Here is a 16,914-nt window from a genome sequence, read left to right as displayed (position 1 = left end):
AACGTTAAAAACAGCTGTTCAGATGGGCTCATAGAATTGGCACTGTATATATATATATATTGCGCTGAGCTTACCAAAATGGCGCCCTGTCGGGCTCAGAGCGTACTTCGTGCCTATGACGTAATTGATCTATCTTGCTCCGCTCTAGAATCTTTGGTTCCAAGCACAAACTCCGTTGCCATTGACAGCGGTCATTCTTGTTTTCAGAGGTCCTTTCCCAAGAATGACCGCTAGAACTTTCGGAAATCCCATTCAAGTCAATGGAGCATTCTACTTGCATTGTGAAGAGCCGTATAATAAACTAAATATAGCCTAACTCCGATGGGGATGGCACTCTTGATGAATCCTGTGATGAGTCCTACTTTTTGTAATCTGCACTCCCATAAAAATTCTTCAACAGGATTTACTGTTGTGTTTTCAGATGTATAGTAGATTTGCTTAATGCACAGCTCTACAAAACATACAAAACATTGCAATATAATATGCAAACCACAACAGGAACGTTACAAAAATGTTTTATGTCAGGCAAATTGCTGTTTAATATGTTTAATTGTTTGTAGGGTCTTCTTGTGCATTTGAGCGCATATTATGGAGCTGCTGATCAAATGTACACTGAACAATACCACCACTAGAGGCCACTGTATTTCATGTTAACAACATTGATTAAAAACACCCCTCATTCTTTTTTTTATTAAAAGAGCCTGTGATACTTGTGAAAGTTCATTATAATTTTGCATATACTGTATCTCTCTGTGTTTATTTGTGTTTTATTTTATCTCATGATCTCTATAAAAGGGTCAAAGATAGACATCAATAACTACTTTCCTAGCATACTATAAGGGCTGCAGTCTGTGGAAGTGAAGTGGCAGGACAGCAGGCGGCCAGAAGAGACAAGATAACAGGAAACAGCGCACTGGAGATCCCTCGTCCAGCCCAATAGTGGTCCATGATGGCTTCTCAGAGAGAAAGGGTGAGACACAGATTTCATAGCATTTGTCATACTTATTAACCATGACCCTATCACCATAACAGAACCTGGTTTGCTACGCACAGTATGTATAATAGACACTTTCCCCAACATTTTGACATTTTGACATGTCTTTTGGCACATCTATGCCCCATATACAATACAACAAATCCTAAAAAAATATGTTACTTGTTAACTGTCTTTTATCAAATTAAATGTTGACTTCACAGTATATACACTTGAGAAATATTCTAGTGATGAGGCTGGCCAGCCGTGCCATAACAGTGGAGAACAAGGACAGCATGTGTGTGTAAACAATTTCAGGGTGTAATGAACTAATATGGCAGATGATTCCTTTTTTTTCTGTAGTTTTGACCATCAATGCAAGGGTGGCACAAAGAAGTGTCAGCCTAAAATTGTTTTTCTGCATTGTGACACATCTCTCCGGGAGGCTCTCCAAAAAGGGAGAAAGGGGAGCACAGCACACCCTCTTGCATCTAACCACAAAAACAAACCATTTGAGAAATGCCATCTTGTTTTATATGTAATTATATCGTGTGACAGTAATATACCCATAGTCTTGTAATAATTCATATTCTTAATAATTCATATTCTACAATAAACCACATTCTCTCTTGTGCCCTTGTGAGCTTCATAGGAGCGGATATTGCTTTCCTTGACATCTAACACTAGAAACAGATTGGCAGGAAAGCACATTGAGATTGATAGACTTTTATGTATGGAAAATGTAAACAGCATGTTGATGACAAATTCACACACAAGTATTCTCCAGGATTGTTCTTTGGTGAGGTAGACTACACCTGAAAGATCAACTCAGTCTTGGGGATGTGGAAAGCCGTCTGGACTGAGCACTGCTGGCCTGCGTAACACTGACAGGTGAACTGGTCAGCGAAGGCTGTGAGGTCACTGAGCGCTGGTACGCCAGCGATCTGGTATCTCCCATCCCTTTTCTCGATGCGGAAGCTCTGGGGGTCGAGATGTAGGTAGTCATCTGAGTCGTAGTTCTTTCGCACACACCGGCCTTTGCCCTCACAGAGCATGTGGCTGCACAGCCTGGCGGCGCCAGTGACGTTGGCTATGTACGGGTTCAGCGTGCCGCTCAGGTATACAGACAGGGCCTCACACGCCGCCTGTAGGGAGCAGAGTTGAGACATTCAAGAGGAGATTAAAAAGCATTAGGGTGGGTTTGTGTGAATTCATTACAGTGAGTTCAGGCTTTAGACCTTGCTGGCGAAGTCAACACTGGAGCCCCACAGCACTGCTCCTGATGCTCCCAGGGCTGCACTCTCCCCAATACTCCTCATCAGGTCCGTCTGGAACACACCACATTTGCTTACCACAAATACATCAACAACAGAACAGAGTCACTGTCTCATTTCTCATCTATCGTACGCATAAGAGCATGTCACATGTGCTGAATTTATCCCATGTCTCCAGTCCTCACCTCACTGAGGTAGAGGTTGTTCTGGTCCCCGAAGACAGGCCGAGAGTAGACGTAGACGGGTGCTGTGTGTGGACGCTTGGGCAGAGCTGACACCCGCATGGCCTCCTGCACCTGGTTACGGACAAACTGAGCGGCCTTGTGGTCTCCGCTGAGGGCTGACCACAGGTAGGCCGAGGGGAAGAGGGCAGTGCTGGTGTTCCACAGCCACAGGAGCTCATCATTCAGCTGCTTTGTCGTGTCAGAGCATCTCCCTGTGTAGCCTGCTTCTGATGCGTTATAGTTGTAGCAATCTGGAAACAGATAAAACCCCCATCTGTATAATGGCCGCTCCTTGACGCCAAGGCTTAGAGTTTCTTCCATGTAACTCCTGGCTGCCTTCTGGAACTGTTGTTTTGCCTCTATAACAACTTGATCTGAGGAAAGCGAGGGGTTCAAGTTGACTGTATAATTAAAGGAGAGCTTGCGGTAGAATTCCTTTACGTCTAGATTTCTGTCAAAAAGAGGTAACCACTCCTCCCAGTCAATCACCGCCAGGCCAGATGACAGCTCAGGAATGTGTTTTGTGATGTCTGCTTGTGCCTTCACTAAGTGAGCTGTGAGGTTTCCCTTTGGAGGAAAGCCTCCGTTATGCTCGTGTAAGCTCCTCAGGTCTGTGTACGGGTAGAGCCCCATGCGGTTCTTGTAAAACAGAGTCAGGAACTGATTAGGCACAGCAGCTGGCGTCGTGTCTGCCTGCATTGCTGACATGTCTAAAGGGGTGGCAGACTGTTTGCATTTGTGAGTGGGCGCATTCCATATCACCACAAAAGGTTTGTCTGGGACCAGAGGTGCCGCTGTAGGTGGCAGAGTGAAAGCAGCCCTCAGGTTCACCAGGACACACAACAGCTGCAGCCGCCACATGCTTATGCTCAGATGGGAGGTGGCTACGTCCTCTCCTCCTATGTGAGATATGACAGAAAGACTCTCAAGTATGCTACAGGGGAACAGACCATAATAGCTTGTGCAGTGTTATATGAGTTCTGCACAAAAATGGCCACACATACAACATAATGCAACATTGTTATTCATGCTTTGTAGTTTCATTGTTATGGACTTAGAATATGCACAGAACAGACTACATTGAACATTGAAAGGAGTTTCAAATGACATGCTATATCTAATATATTTTTAAATCTTCAATGCTATACATGCAGCATTTGTCTTTGCCGGTTTCAGTAGTGTAATCTTACCTCAGCCACGCTAACTTGAGGGCACTCCAGTGGAAGATGTGAACACACTGGCCAGACAAACTCCCCTTTGGACTAGCATGTGTTTGAACATGGTCATTGACCTGGACTAGTTCAATTTTGAAAAAAGTGAGAGTTTGAGGGGAGACTGCCAGTTCAAAGAAAAGAAAAGATTAACAACCCTGACTTTCAAGCACTAGTCCCCTGTTAATGGACTGTGTAAAGTGTTAGCAAAAAATTCACTTAACATTACTTTATCTATTGCATTGGTGCATACTTTTTGTATTAAAGGTACACTATTTGGCGACTTTAGAGCTCCCTCTAGTCGCGATGTATTTATATGTTACTCTGCTCTGCTACTCTTGCAACTTATCCCCCCTGTACACAATGCACATTCTTTTGTTGTGGAGGTCAAGGATTATCAACATCTCCAAAGAGCTGTATCTAGACATGGTAATGTTTCACGATTCTCGCGAGATTTGGCGGGCCGCCGTTCTTGGAAGTTGCATGGCTGTATGAACAATTCACCTATTACAAGTTCGTTTACCATCAAACCATGCATAGTGTATCTTTAACTGAAGTATTTGTTGATGTCATTTTCCTGTCACATCTAGTCATTGCTGATAAATTATTCAAATGTTTTCAATTACGTACAACCTTTCTTTTAAAGTGCATCCATTTAAAATGGTTGTTTGTGACTCCTGTATGTGTAGTTATATGAAAAAAATCCAAGATGATGCAAAACAACGATTACCATTTATTTGCAGTGCATCAACATTCAAGCAACATTTATCACACATTGCATTGTCGTCATAGTGTATTTGGTATTGAATACTGAAAACATCTATGCATAAACAGGTTTGTATAAATTGTACAAAATAATCATTAATGTTGAGATGAATGAATCAAGCAAGTGTTGCCTTGCCCAATTAAAGATACTCCATGAACTCCATGTATGAATTGGACCTCGGTTTCCACTGGCTGTATTGAGAATGCAGCAAGGCAGTACCAGGTTTTATTCATTGACATTATTTATGTGCATAATTTGGCTGTAATAACAATAACAGTATGTTCATATTTGGACTCATCTATAAATGAAAAATACTATGATGATTATTTGTTTGATTCTAGACATAAAAAAACAAATGTTTGATGATGCAACAAGTAACATTTATGAAGCTTATTGGTGAAAAAAGGGTGTGATATTTGATGGTCTGGTTACATTCAATGTCTTTCTTTAACAAGCAGTACTGTACAATCAAGTGTGATGGTATTTTAAGACGTCAAAGGCTTCTTGAAATAAAGCTATTGTGATTATATATTCAGTACACAACACTAATCTTCATTCTACATGTATTGTTGATGTGCTTTATGTTACACTCAACTCACCCTCCGTCTCTAAAAGCAAGCTTTGTCATCACTCACCCTCCGTCTCTAAAAGCAAGCTTTGTCATGGCAGTGGCCATCAGGACTTTCTATGAATAAATGACGGAATCACACCAACCCAGAAATGGTCTTGTCCAGATGGCTCCAGCCATAAAGTATTTAACCGTCAAATACTACAGCCAAGACCATCCTCCACATTGGACTACTGTGTGATTTTGTCACAGTGTTGGTGTGGCCTATCTGTCCCTCTTGCACCTAAATATGAGTTTAGATGGCCATCACAGTGAGCAGGACATTCAAGAACACCACAAAGGCAAACTCTGTGCTATCATGGAAAAGACGTCCAGACGTGTACAAGAGTCCCTCTTAAAAATGCATCGGTCAAGTCCTTCCAGTTCTCCGCCCAGTTCCCCCAAGAAAGGAATCTGAAGTCACTTTAATCAATGATACTGAAGTGCATAGTTGTATGACAGGAATTGTCTCCTCAGAAGCAAGATGCAAGAGCACACCTTTACTTCTGCAGCTCTGATAGCATCTGTGGGACATGCTGCATCTGAGGTATGTGTGGGTGCAAACACATGATACAGCTGTCTGTCAAATTGTGGCATTGCATAAACTCATTCATCTTAATTTGGTATGCAACATATACGTCATTTTGCCTACAGATACACTCACAATTATGCGCTAACATACCCTGAAGTTACTCGATACAAACATAAGTCATCTCATGTGCCATCTCCAGAGAGTGGGAATATCCATTCCTAAAGGACAGCTCATCCTAATCAGTTCAGCTCGTCTTACCAATGTGTAAAATACAAACACAAGAACCTGAAGCTCACACACACCAGTGAAGCACAAGGAGGAGAATAATGAGCCCAGTGGTGTGTGAGGTCTGTGGGGCAGCACTCTCTGTCCTCTCGTCCGTCTGCTCCTCCTCCTTCGTCTCCTCCTCTGTTTTCTCTTCCTCCTCCTTCCCTTTTTCTTCCTCCTTCCCTTTATCTTCCACTTTCTCTTCCTCTTTCTTTTTCTCTCCCTCTGTCTCCTTTTCACCGCCTTCCTCCACCACCACCTCCTCCTCCTCCTCCACCACCACCTCCACCTCCTTCTCCTCCTTCTCCCTCTCTTTGTCTTTGTCTCTGTCCAGGCTGTCACAGCGCTCTCCTCCGTAGCCTTGGTAGCAGTGGCACTGGAACCTCTGGGTGAGCGTCTGGTAGTCCTGCGCGGAGTGCTGGCCGGTGACGCTGAAGGAGCCGTTCCTCAGGGACGTGATGCGGTAGCTGGGCTTGCTCAGGTGCAGGTAGTGCAGGGCTCTGGGGTCCTTCCGCACACAGCGGCCGTTGGACTGGCACAGGTACTCGCTGCACACCTCGGCCGCCCGCGTCACATTGGTGATGTACTGACCCAGTCGGTAGTTCATGAAGGCCCTCACCTTAGAGCAGTTGACCTGAGGGAGATTGAGAGACACAAACACAGGTCATCAAACAGTACACAAGAATGTAAGGGGCAGGAACAGCATTGTTTGGTAAGTATAATATGTATGGGACGGGACATACTCTTGATGAGGTGAGGTTAAGATCTCCCCAGATCACAAAACCTGCAGCACCGAGGGCTGCACTTTCCCCAATGGTGTGAATTAAGTCTTTCTGTAAACACACAAACAGTTCATACTTTATTTTCAACAATATAAATACGTAAATATGGATATCTGGAAAAGAAAATCTGAATATGGTAGAAAGTACTATTGCAGAATATTGCAAGACTGAGTTGTAATTATCAGGAAGAAGGAGCACAATCTAATTTATTATTTAGTTCAATGCAATTTCCTCCCATTATTTGATTTATTGAATAACACAAGAAGCAGCATTTCTCCCATGACTTTACTCCTACACTCTGAGGTGTTCCCAAGCAGGCTTACTTGGGTGAGGAAGGCCATAGCCTCGTCCCTGTAGCCCAGCCGTGTGTACACGTAGGTGGGGAGCTCGTAGGGCAGCGAGGTGAGCGCCCCCAGACGCAACGACTCCATCACCCGGTTCTGGGAGAAGTGCATGTTGCGCGTGCTGTCGGCCATGGCCTTGCGGATGGCCAGGGAGGGGAAGAGGGCCGTGCTGCTGCTCCAGAGCCACTCCAGCTCGTCGTTACGCAGGCTCTCCAGCAGGGGGCAGTTGCCGCTGTAGTCGTTCTCGTGCACGTTGTAGTTGTGGCAGTCGGGGTACAGGTAGTAGCCCCAGAGGCCGTTGGGCCGGGTCTGGGTGCCCAGCTGTAAGGTCTTCTTCATGAAGGCCCGGGCGCTCTTCTCAAACAGGCGTCGCGCCAGCTCCTCCACCTGCTCCTCCGTCACGTTGATGTAGGCCTGCGTCACCAGCTCGCGCGAGCGCTGCCGGTAAATGTCCTTCTTGTGCCAGTTGCGGCTCCACTGCGGGCGCCAGTACTCCCAGTCGATGACGGCCAGGCCCTGGAAATCCTCCGCAGGAATGAAGTGGCAGATGTCCTGGTGAGCTTTGCGCAGGTGGGCCTCCAGGCTACAGTTTTGCGGCAGGCCCCCATTGACAGGTGTTCCCTCCTCGTTGTAGAAGGGGTAATGGCCCAGCCGATTGGCATAGAAAATGGTGACATTCTGTCCTCTGTGCACAGATCGTGGGCTGCCTGATATCTGGAAGAGCTCCAGGTTGATGCTCATGTTGTACTTGAGCGTGCACATGTCCAGTGGGGCATTCCAGGCCGCCACAAAGGGTTTGCGGTCCACCAGGGGCAGTTTGGCCGGCTTCTGACCAAGCGCAGCCTGGAGAAGAAAGAGGAGGAGGAAGAGGAGGCAGCAGTTGATGGCCACAGCATGGTGAGGTGAGGCCCCACAGGGAACGCCAGGCATTCTGCTCCCAGTGTCAGGACAGGAACCCGCCAATCATCCTACAGCAGACAAGTCTGTTAACACAAACGCATTGATTCAGAAACAGCGTGCAGTTTAATTCAATACATTACAGTATAGAGCACACAAAGAGACTTGCCAGTAATGCAGTAATGCATCAGTCTGTTGATCCTATTTATAGTGCTAGTGTTAGTGGGGTTAAAAAAGGAAGCAAAGGCTTGAACTTCCCACACTTTCACACACAAGTAAAAAAAACAACATCAAAGCTGTGGCTGGAAAACAGTTAGAGGGAGGTGTCTGGAGCTCCACACTTGCATGAAACCTCAGACAACAGACAACAACAGCAGGTCAGCTGTACGTGAACCTAGAATTTGGCCCCACTTCATGGTGCCTATAAGTTAAGGGGGTCACTTTGTGGTTGAAGGTTTACACCCAGGCCAATGGCCTGTCTTTACCACCAGCGCTCCGTCCAGATCCAGCCACTCCGTCACCAGTGTGTCGCCCACAGAGCCATAATCATAAAGTGCCTTTGCCAAGTACTGTACGCGTCTCAGAGCTGAGGGCCTTCAGGCCATGTTTCTTCACATTTACACACATGTGTAGCTGATGAATTCACCACCAAGTTCATAGCCCAGTACATAATAACTGTAATAACTGAAAACCATTTACCAACTCACAATCATTTATTCAGGTTTTAACCAGCCTAACCATCGAATCAGACATGTTATAAACAAGAAGCCTTTGAATCTTTGAATTGTAATAAACAATGTCTGGTCAGATTCTTTGTCATAATCCAGTCATTATTATTTTAGATCTTAAATATACTGTATACAGATACAGATATGTTATCAATTATGAAGGAATGTATAATACTTCATAAAGAAATGTTTTTAGAGTGGAGCACATGGAATTGTTTAGGTAAGAATCCTGCTCTTCAGAGTTGTGCTATTGATCTTTCTGCTAATGTAATCGGGTTGATTGACAGTTGAGCTCTCAGGGTCCTTTAATGTGGCTGACTGACTGCTGGTGCTGGGGAGAGCTTGAAACGATAGAGGAGAGAGGCAGCTTCCTGACCGGGCCTGGCAGCCCCTAGACTCCCCTGACTCTCACGGACCAACTTATGGAATCAATCAGCCGTCACCATGGCGATAATAACAACTCAGGCCGGCATTATTAACAGCAGTCATCTGGTAAATCAGAGGTTGAGCAAGTGAGGCTTGATGGGGAATGCTGTGGATGGAGGGAGATGGCGGCATTCCGCTGCATTAGTTGACGGAAAGTTCTTTATGCTTTTATTTTTTACCCTCCTGGTTGGCATCAGGCCCGTGCCAAGAGGGGGGAATGAAACCACTTCCTCTGTAATCAGAGAAATGCTTTCAAGCAATCTGCAGAGGTTCGGCTGCAGGAGACCTTTTCAGTCTATGAAATTCCTGTCAACTTTGGCATATCATGTATGCCCAAGCACGTCTATAGTCTCAATGTTCTAGTGAGATGGAAGTGATAGTTTCATTCATCAAACACATTCTTGCTTTGATCTGGAAAATGGCATTACACTATTCAAAGGGAACTCTAGATGGGAAACCACTAAATGTTGGTGTGATATTTCAAAAACTCACTGTATTTTAACAAACAAGTTTTTTTAGAATAAGTTACAATAACTCTAATAATAGTGCAGTAATACTTTTCATCATTCACATATTCACACTCATCCAGGTGTGAAATACTTCTAGAACCACTGTGTATTATAGAGAGATTTTTGAAAGTTAAGTTAGTGAAGTTTCACTTCTTGTGCTCTGAGATCTGGTGTTTGAATCATTGAACACACATGACCCATGTTTTCCAGAATCCTTACCATTACAATCATCAGAGACAGTCATGCATATAAACCTAGCGTGCACCCTTCTGGAAAGACAGTTTATGTCAGAATCACTTTCAAGAAGATTTATTTATTTCTAAGCACTCCAAAGCCACAACCAACTCTGGCAACAATTAAGATAAGCGTTTGTTGGTAAGAGTGGTTTTTATGGAAAACTTAAATGATACATTTGCCAAGAGACAAAGTGTCTATGGTGAGTTGACTGCTGTCTTTAACCCTGTTGTATACATTAAACTGTCATCTAACCTTATGCCAGTTTACGCAAACGTTGAGTGTGCATTCAATAATTACTTATTGTTAACATTTACAAATGTCCCCAGAAGTTCTTGATAGCACATTAGCTGTTTTCTAAGTGATCTACAGTGTTGTTGTGGTCATGATGAGATTGAGATGGGGCTTGCCAGGGTAGGATTCCCCCTGTAGTTGACTCTCTACACCCAGCGTGAACTGCTACCATGACAGCGTGCCAGCCCATGTCAAACATACGCTGCCTGACAGGGGGCAGGCCAGCTCATCCAATTATCTGGAACCTGCTAATCTCATCGGTTACTTTCCCCATCTTTATTTAGAAAATGGTGCTGCTGATGTAAACTATGTAAACAAACATAGCTCACTGTCATTTCCATAAACAGCATTCCAAAGAAGTTGTCTTGCATAAACATAACTATTTGTTTTGATGTTCATTTAGAGCTCTCTCAGTTTTACAAATGAAGGAAAAACCCTTTTCACATAACATTAATAAATAGTTTTGAAATAATATTGTTCTAGATCATTCTCTGTACAACTCTGCCCCTTCCCTGTATTTGTAGCACATAACATGCTCCAGTGGAATGGACCTCTTTACAGCCTACACAGCAACAGCCTTTGGGGACACGCCCCTTCCCTTAATCCACAGTGGTGTTGCATTTCACCATCACTGAGCTATCTTTGTCACTCCACTCTCTCTGTGTATTTTAAAAATGCTCATGTTATCTAAGGCTTGTTTCAAACTCACAACAAACATGTTGACAGCTCCAGTCCCTCTCCTGAGCTCAACAGACATGTGTATAGAATCCCCCCCCCCCCTCCTCCCTCCTGCTGTGCACTGACTGGAGACCTGAGCTGCTGAGTGTGTGTGTGTGGGGGGGGGGACTCACCTGTTGATCCCGAGCTGTCTTGTGTTTCTCCTGCTCATCTCCATGGAGTCCGAGCGTCAGCAGGCTCTCTCCCCTCTCTGTCTGCCTGACTGTCTGCCCACCACTCTTTTATAGAGAGGGAGAGTGAGAGAGAAAGGCGGAATGAGAAGACAAGAAACAAGAGAGTTTCCTCCGGAGGAGGAGCCAGGGCAGCACCACAACACTGTGATTAGAGTGGAGTAAGGAGAGAGGGAGGGAGGGAGGGAGAGAGAGAGAGGGAGGGGCGGAGAGGCGGATGATGAGGACGCCAGCTCAGCCTCAAACCCCACTGACTGAGCGTGTGTAGATCCCTCACGGGGACGCCACACTGAATGGTGGTGTCCAGGCTCATCCTTCTCAGTCAGCATTAATAGGATCAGGCAGCTGAGTGAAGTGGACAGTGCAGACCTGGCTCAGGGTTCACTGGAGTGTTCTGAGGAGCGTGGCTGGACCAGACATTAGGATGGGTTAATCTCACCAGCCATTGTCCCATCAACAAAGACTTGGGTATCAGTCAGACTTTCCTATTTGTCTTCAATTGCATGTTGTTTAATGCTGCAGTACATCACTGTTCTTAAATGGCAATCAGTATGGGCTGGCCGTTAACATTCCTGTGGGGAGACCCACTCAATTATCACATGAACTCAGCAGACTTTGAGCTCACTGTACACATTTTTCTGAGCAGCCTCTCAAAGAGACATTTTGGTGACTGTGCGAAGGAACCCCGTACTATGGGCGTTTTAACAAGATCTCACAACAGCCCTCACAATATTACCCGTGAGTCAAGCCCTTTTGACTTTCTTCGGGTTTAATAGTCATTAAAAACACACTCAGCAGAATGCTAGAAGACAGTAGACATGACCTTGTTTTGTCTTGGATGAAATAAGAAGTCCTGCTTTATGCATTCTTTTGCTAAAGCATGTTTGTTGATATAGGAAAATGACAGCTGTAACAAGGAGCTGCTGACAGCCAAAAGAAGCCTACAGATCAGTGCTTTCAGACTGTCTGTGTAATGACAGGGTTTAGGGTTGTGCTGGAGGGCCACAACTGGATCGGTTCTGTGTTTTCTGTGTGGACGACTGCAAAACTGAGTTTACAGAAAAGAGCAGTCTCAACATAGGAAGTTGTTTTGGTAACACACTACTAACAAACAGCTAAAACTATGAAACAAATCTATTGTTTATCTCCATTCTCTGGAGAGATGGTTTGAACAAAGGCAAAGTGTGAAATATTGTTCAAAATGAATAACTGCCCCCACCCAGAGACACACATACACAGAGAGAGAGAGAGAGAGAGAGAGAGAGAGAGAGAGAGAGAGAGAGAGAGAGAAAGAGCAAGAGACACACAAACTGACAAACAGAGAGAGAGAGAGAGAAAGAGCAAGAGAGACATAAAACTGACAGAGAGAGAGAGAGAGAGAGAGAGAGAGAGAGAGGGAGGGAGAGAGAGAGAGAGAGATCACTGCACAGCTCATGCCCTACCCAGTGTGTCGTGTGGAGACATATTCTTCCAGAGGGGTGGGTGGGCGTGCGGGTGGAAGGGGATGGGGGGCGGTGGGTCCTTTTTTCTGCTCCAACCACATTCCCACAGCAGAGGGAGTGGGATAGTTATGTTGGCCCAGGAGCCTGGATTACAGCAAGATCTTGGGTCCAGATTTGCCCGGCCTCTCCCTTCTCCTGCGGATAAAAGGCACCGCTGTTTCTCCTGACACCGGGGGCCCCTCCAGGTCCAGACCCTTCTGCAGACTCAGTGGAAAATGTCCTCACTAATGATGCAGAGCAGACAGTCCCGAGCCCTTCACACACAGCTGAACTGCTGTTGTTCTCCCGCATATAAATACATTGGCCTTAGCCTTCCTCTTCTGCCCAGACAAACAGCCCGTGGAGCCTAATGCCATTAGTTCATTCTGTCAGACAACAAATCTGATGGACTTCCTGTTTGGTCCTTGAAATTGTTATCATCATGGTGACTCCCACAGATACTACTAACAAGTCTAGCCAGAGATGATGTAATGCCTAAGCATGCAATTATCACACAATGTGTTTATTGTCTGTTCTATTTTGAATTCAAATATCTTCAAATACTTTTTTTTTTAAAAGCCCCATATCAACTAAGGCAGAAGATATGTCAGACGTCTGCCCATTTTCTTTTTTGTCAGTCCTTTTACACATCTGAATGTTGTAAGTCTGATTTTGTACAGTTCAGGAAAGCAGGAAGGGATGTTTGAGTGAAAAAACTCCTGACAGGAAGGAAACCACATTGGCCTCTAACCTCTCTAGAAGACGCTCTCACCACAACATTCAACCCCTTGTAGTTCTGCAGGGAAGGACACAGAAAGATGTATAAAGATTGAGATGGTAAGTAACATACTAGAAAAGGAATTTAGCACCAAAGAATCAGTTTTTGTAGTTGAGAGTCTAAAAGGAGACTGAAACTGGGAGTAATGAGATGAGTTCGGACGAGCCAGGCTCTAATCCAAGCTCTGCAGATATTTTACATTAGCACTGGAAGACCCTGAGAGGGTTGGTGAAGCAAAGCCAAAGCCGCCAGCCCTCAAACCTCAGAACATTGAGGTGATCCAAGTCTGCTCTAGGGGTTTTCAACTGTGGTGCAGTCATCTACCAAAACTGTGTCTCCTTATTTCTTCACCCGCTGAATATGAGAAAGGAATGATCATTGCAAAACATTAACAGTGAACTGTTGTTTAAGGGTTTTCATTATACCGTGTGGTCACACTCATCAGATGCAATGTGAAACATAATAAATTGAATGTTTGGGAAGTTTTGCAAAACCAGGAAATGTAATGATTCTTTTCAATCTACCGGTACTACCGTAGGGGTTATGTAATAACAAACACACATCTCAATAGGAAAGTCGAGAGAGAAAGACAGAGAGAGAGAAAGAGACAGAGAGAGAGAGAGCAAGAGAGAGCAAGAGAGAGAACAGAGTATCTGACACAAATTCCTACCATGGACATTGCAATTTTGGATCACACATGTAGTTCTCATAACAGTAAAATTCTGAGTTCATCATGTGCTGTTGGTTACAGGCTGTTGGGAGGGTGGCCATCTACATCTTGTTCTTTTTTCCCCAAAACCACATTTCCTGATTGAAACTGGGAGGTCTGCTTTGCTCTCACCACGACCTAGGAGAAATGGTTTTCATGTTGTGCTAATATTCCCTTCAGGTTGGCGCACGATGACCTCTCTGTTTTCAGAAGCCTTTGTACCTTGGAGCAAGGGCTTCAACTTTACTGTATGGCTCTGCAGCAATTTTCCTAATTTCCTGGTTTGAGCAATTCTGGAAAATGATCTAAACATCTGCAGCTAAAAACAATGTTCCGTCCAACCCTCACAGAATTTCCCCCCTTTTCTGTTATTTCACGCTTTGAAGTACGCATATCAAAGTATGGCAAGGAAGTGTAACTTGTTTTTGGATTCAATCTTTCAAATTGTAAATACATCGTGAACCCATCTAGAGTTCCACAAAATGTTACTGAAGCACAAGCACCTCAACACAACCCAGATGTGTTGGTTGGATGCACTTGAATAGTCACAAGTGGTGTCCCTGGAAAACCAGAGGTGAACTGGAGACAGAGGGTGACTTCCACAAACTCTACTTGCGTCACTGGCTGTTTGTGTGTTTGTGTCTCTGTGTGTATGTGTGTGTGTGTGTGTGTGTGTGTGTGTGTGTGCATGCGCGTGCGTATGTTTGTGTTTACTGCATGTAAATTGTTTGTGTCTGGAACCATGAAAGTATGTACCAATCCTTTCCCACCGGTTCAGATGAGTACAAGCAGATCAGTATAGCAGAAACCACAAATATGCTATACACACACAACACAGATGATAAACTGGAAAGGAAAAAGAGAGAAGGAGAGCTGAGAGAGGAGAAGAGAGATGAAGGCATTACATACCACCACTTACACTTTTACTTGGAGGTGAGTGAAGCATGCATGAGTGAACAGTGTGCAGAGTTACTTTTTCAGATTTTCATTCTTGTAGGAGTAGCAGGAGAGCAGTGCATTTCTGCTTGACCTCTAGTGTTTCATACCATTTGCATTTCTTCCTTACTTATATTTCTCATTGAATATTGTGTAAGTACTGTGAATGAAGCAACATTTTTGTCTGTAGCTTATTTGTTTATTTTTGTCTGAGGTGTAAGGGCTACAGAATTTTGGTCTAAAGCATGCAAACTACCTTAGAGCTGACACCAGCAACACAGATGACACATAGCAAAGCTACATCCAGTTCCTAACTAATTTCTTTAAATCGTATACTGTAATTTGTGACATCGCCCTAAGAGCTGTTCTTAGATTATATATAGGCGGCTTCTCAGGCTTTTCTTTTCTAGTGCTACTTCAACATTTATTTATCAAAAGCACCCTTTGGAATGGGTCCACATGCTGTAGCGCCTCTCTTGGACACATCAAAACATTCATATGTGATTGTCTTTGTAACCTGAAGCTCACAAAGATCTAATAAATTCTATTTTCATCCACAGACAGAGAGGGCCTCAGAATGGCTTTTGTTTTAATAATACTATTTTGTTGCATGGCAAAGACAATTTGAAAACCTTCTCTTTTACACAGTTTAGGTGGATCAGCAGTTTCAAAGATTAATGACTCTGTCACTATTTTGTTTCAGTTACATGTTCACCACAAAAATATGTGGAGCCACATTCTGATAATATCTTTGATTTTCTTTAATCGTCAAGAGTGTCCATTACACTGTCTCTGTTTGTGTTGGACACTTTCATTTGGATCCCATCAAACATGAGGAATTCTTTTCTTTCAGGAGCCAGCCACAGGTTTATTTGTATGGATGGGCCCTTTGTTGTGGTGATCAGTCCGCTGCCAGAATAACTTCTGCGTGCCTTTTGTTCTCCAGTCTCTGGTACACACCTAGTCTCAGGTCCAGTAATGCATTCAAAACCCCATAAATGCATCTGATATGAGAAGTATGTTGTGTGGAAAAATGTGGCATTCACTCAGGATATGCACCACATCCTCCTCCATTTCCACCCACACAGTACAGAGTAAAAAAACTCAGCACCTGTGATTTTCATTCCCTTTCAAAAGACTTCTGGGAAATGGCTTGAAAATAGTAATATTTAAAAATGTTAAAACTGGACTATTACTGACATGGTTAATCAGATATGTGAGTATTTTTAGCTTGTACATATTCAATGAGTAAGTCAATATGTCATTTATCTTTAGTAGTTGTGATTATAAATGGATATTTTTAACATGTGCGTATTTACCTTTTGCATATTTTTTTTCTGAAATGAACTCCTGACCAGGGCCAGCAAAAAAGTGGAGTTAAAAGCAAACCAGGTATTCATGCAGTCGATTAGCCTAGAAGCCAACCTGAATTTACCCAGCCCACAAAATGTAAGGTCTGGAAATTCGGTCTGGACTCGCTCCATTAAGAAGCCTCTATGCCCGCACCGGATCTGTTCTACCAATCAAATCGTCTGGGCGGGCTTTTTACAATGATGGATAAGATAATGGTGTTTAGTACATCGCCTGAGTGCGCTTGAGTTGATATTGTTTGAAAAGCCTGTCGCTAGAGAACTTAGATTTTGAGAACTATTGCTATCAAATCTGTTTAACAAGAAATTGATAGAGCAATAACTTTTGTTATTTGTGGTTATTTGTTGCAGGAGAAGGATGTTTTGGCTGTTCTTCCAACAGGATTCACATATTTCACCCTCTATGGTACTGTGTTACCTGTAGGCAACATAGCCTATTTTGCCATGTTGAAATAAAATACCTCTTTAAGAACTGGACAACTCAATACTAACCAATGAAAATGCTAAATAGTGGTCACATGCCCCACAGGCGGCTATTTTGACCCTTCTTTCAGCAGATGCACACGTTTGGCTGGGTATCATATATTCTCCCTAGAAAAGTGTGAATTTCACTAATTTCCCTCAAGTTTACATTCTTCAAAAAAATTGACAACCTTCATTGATA

General features: G+C 43.9%; 2 protein-coding genes across 3 annotated transcripts; both read right to left on the bottom strand.

Annotated features, from left to right (window-relative positions):
- Positions 1 to 1,782: 1,782 nt before the first annotated feature.
- On the bottom strand, positions 1,783 to 3,752 carry LOC143110053 (hyaluronidase-5-like). The gene is made up of 4 exons (XM_076272887.1): positions 3,677 to 3,752; positions 2,433 to 3,370; positions 2,212 to 2,301; positions 1,783 to 2,118 (listed from the first exon to the last, which is right to left on the bottom strand). Exons 1-4 carry the CDS (start codon positions 3,750 to 3,752, stop codon positions 1,783 to 1,785), a joined length of 1,440 nt encoding a protein of 479 aa, XP_076129002.1.
- Positions 3,753 to 4,402: 650 nt separating this feature from the next.
- hyal4 (hyaluronidase 4) lies at positions 4,403 to 11,022 on the bottom strand. 2 transcript variants are annotated; one of them, XM_076264459.1, is made up of 4 exons: positions 10,920 to 11,022; positions 6,960 to 7,963; positions 6,598 to 6,687; positions 4,403 to 6,488 (listed from the first exon to the last, which is right to left on the bottom strand). In XM_076264459.1, the coding sequence occupies exons 2-4, from the start codon at positions 7,908 to 7,910 to the stop codon at positions 5,880 to 5,882; spliced, it is 1,650 nt and encodes a 549-aa protein (XP_076120574.1). In that variant the 5' UTR covers positions 7,911 to 7,963; positions 10,920 to 11,022; the 3' UTR covers positions 4,403 to 5,879. The 2 variants fall into 2 exon arrangements, with proteins under 2 accessions (XP_076120574.1, XP_076120580.1); XM_076264465.1 differs by having other exon boundaries at positions 6,960 to 7,948.
- Between the last annotated feature and the right edge of the window lie 5,892 nt (positions 11,023 to 16,914).

The sequence above is a fragment of the Alosa pseudoharengus genome, unplaced genomic scaffold (genome assembly GCF_046254945.1).
Source record: "Alosa pseudoharengus isolate Yale_2024_CS ecotype anadromous, Long Island Sound unplaced genomic scaffold, YU_APseudo_1.1 YU_APseudo_1.1_scf_10, whole genome shotgun sequence".
Taxonomy (NCBI): domain Eukaryota; kingdom Metazoa; phylum Chordata; class Actinopteri; order Clupeiformes; family Clupeidae; genus Alosa; species Alosa pseudoharengus.
This window is presented reverse-complemented; position numbering and strand designations above follow the sequence as displayed.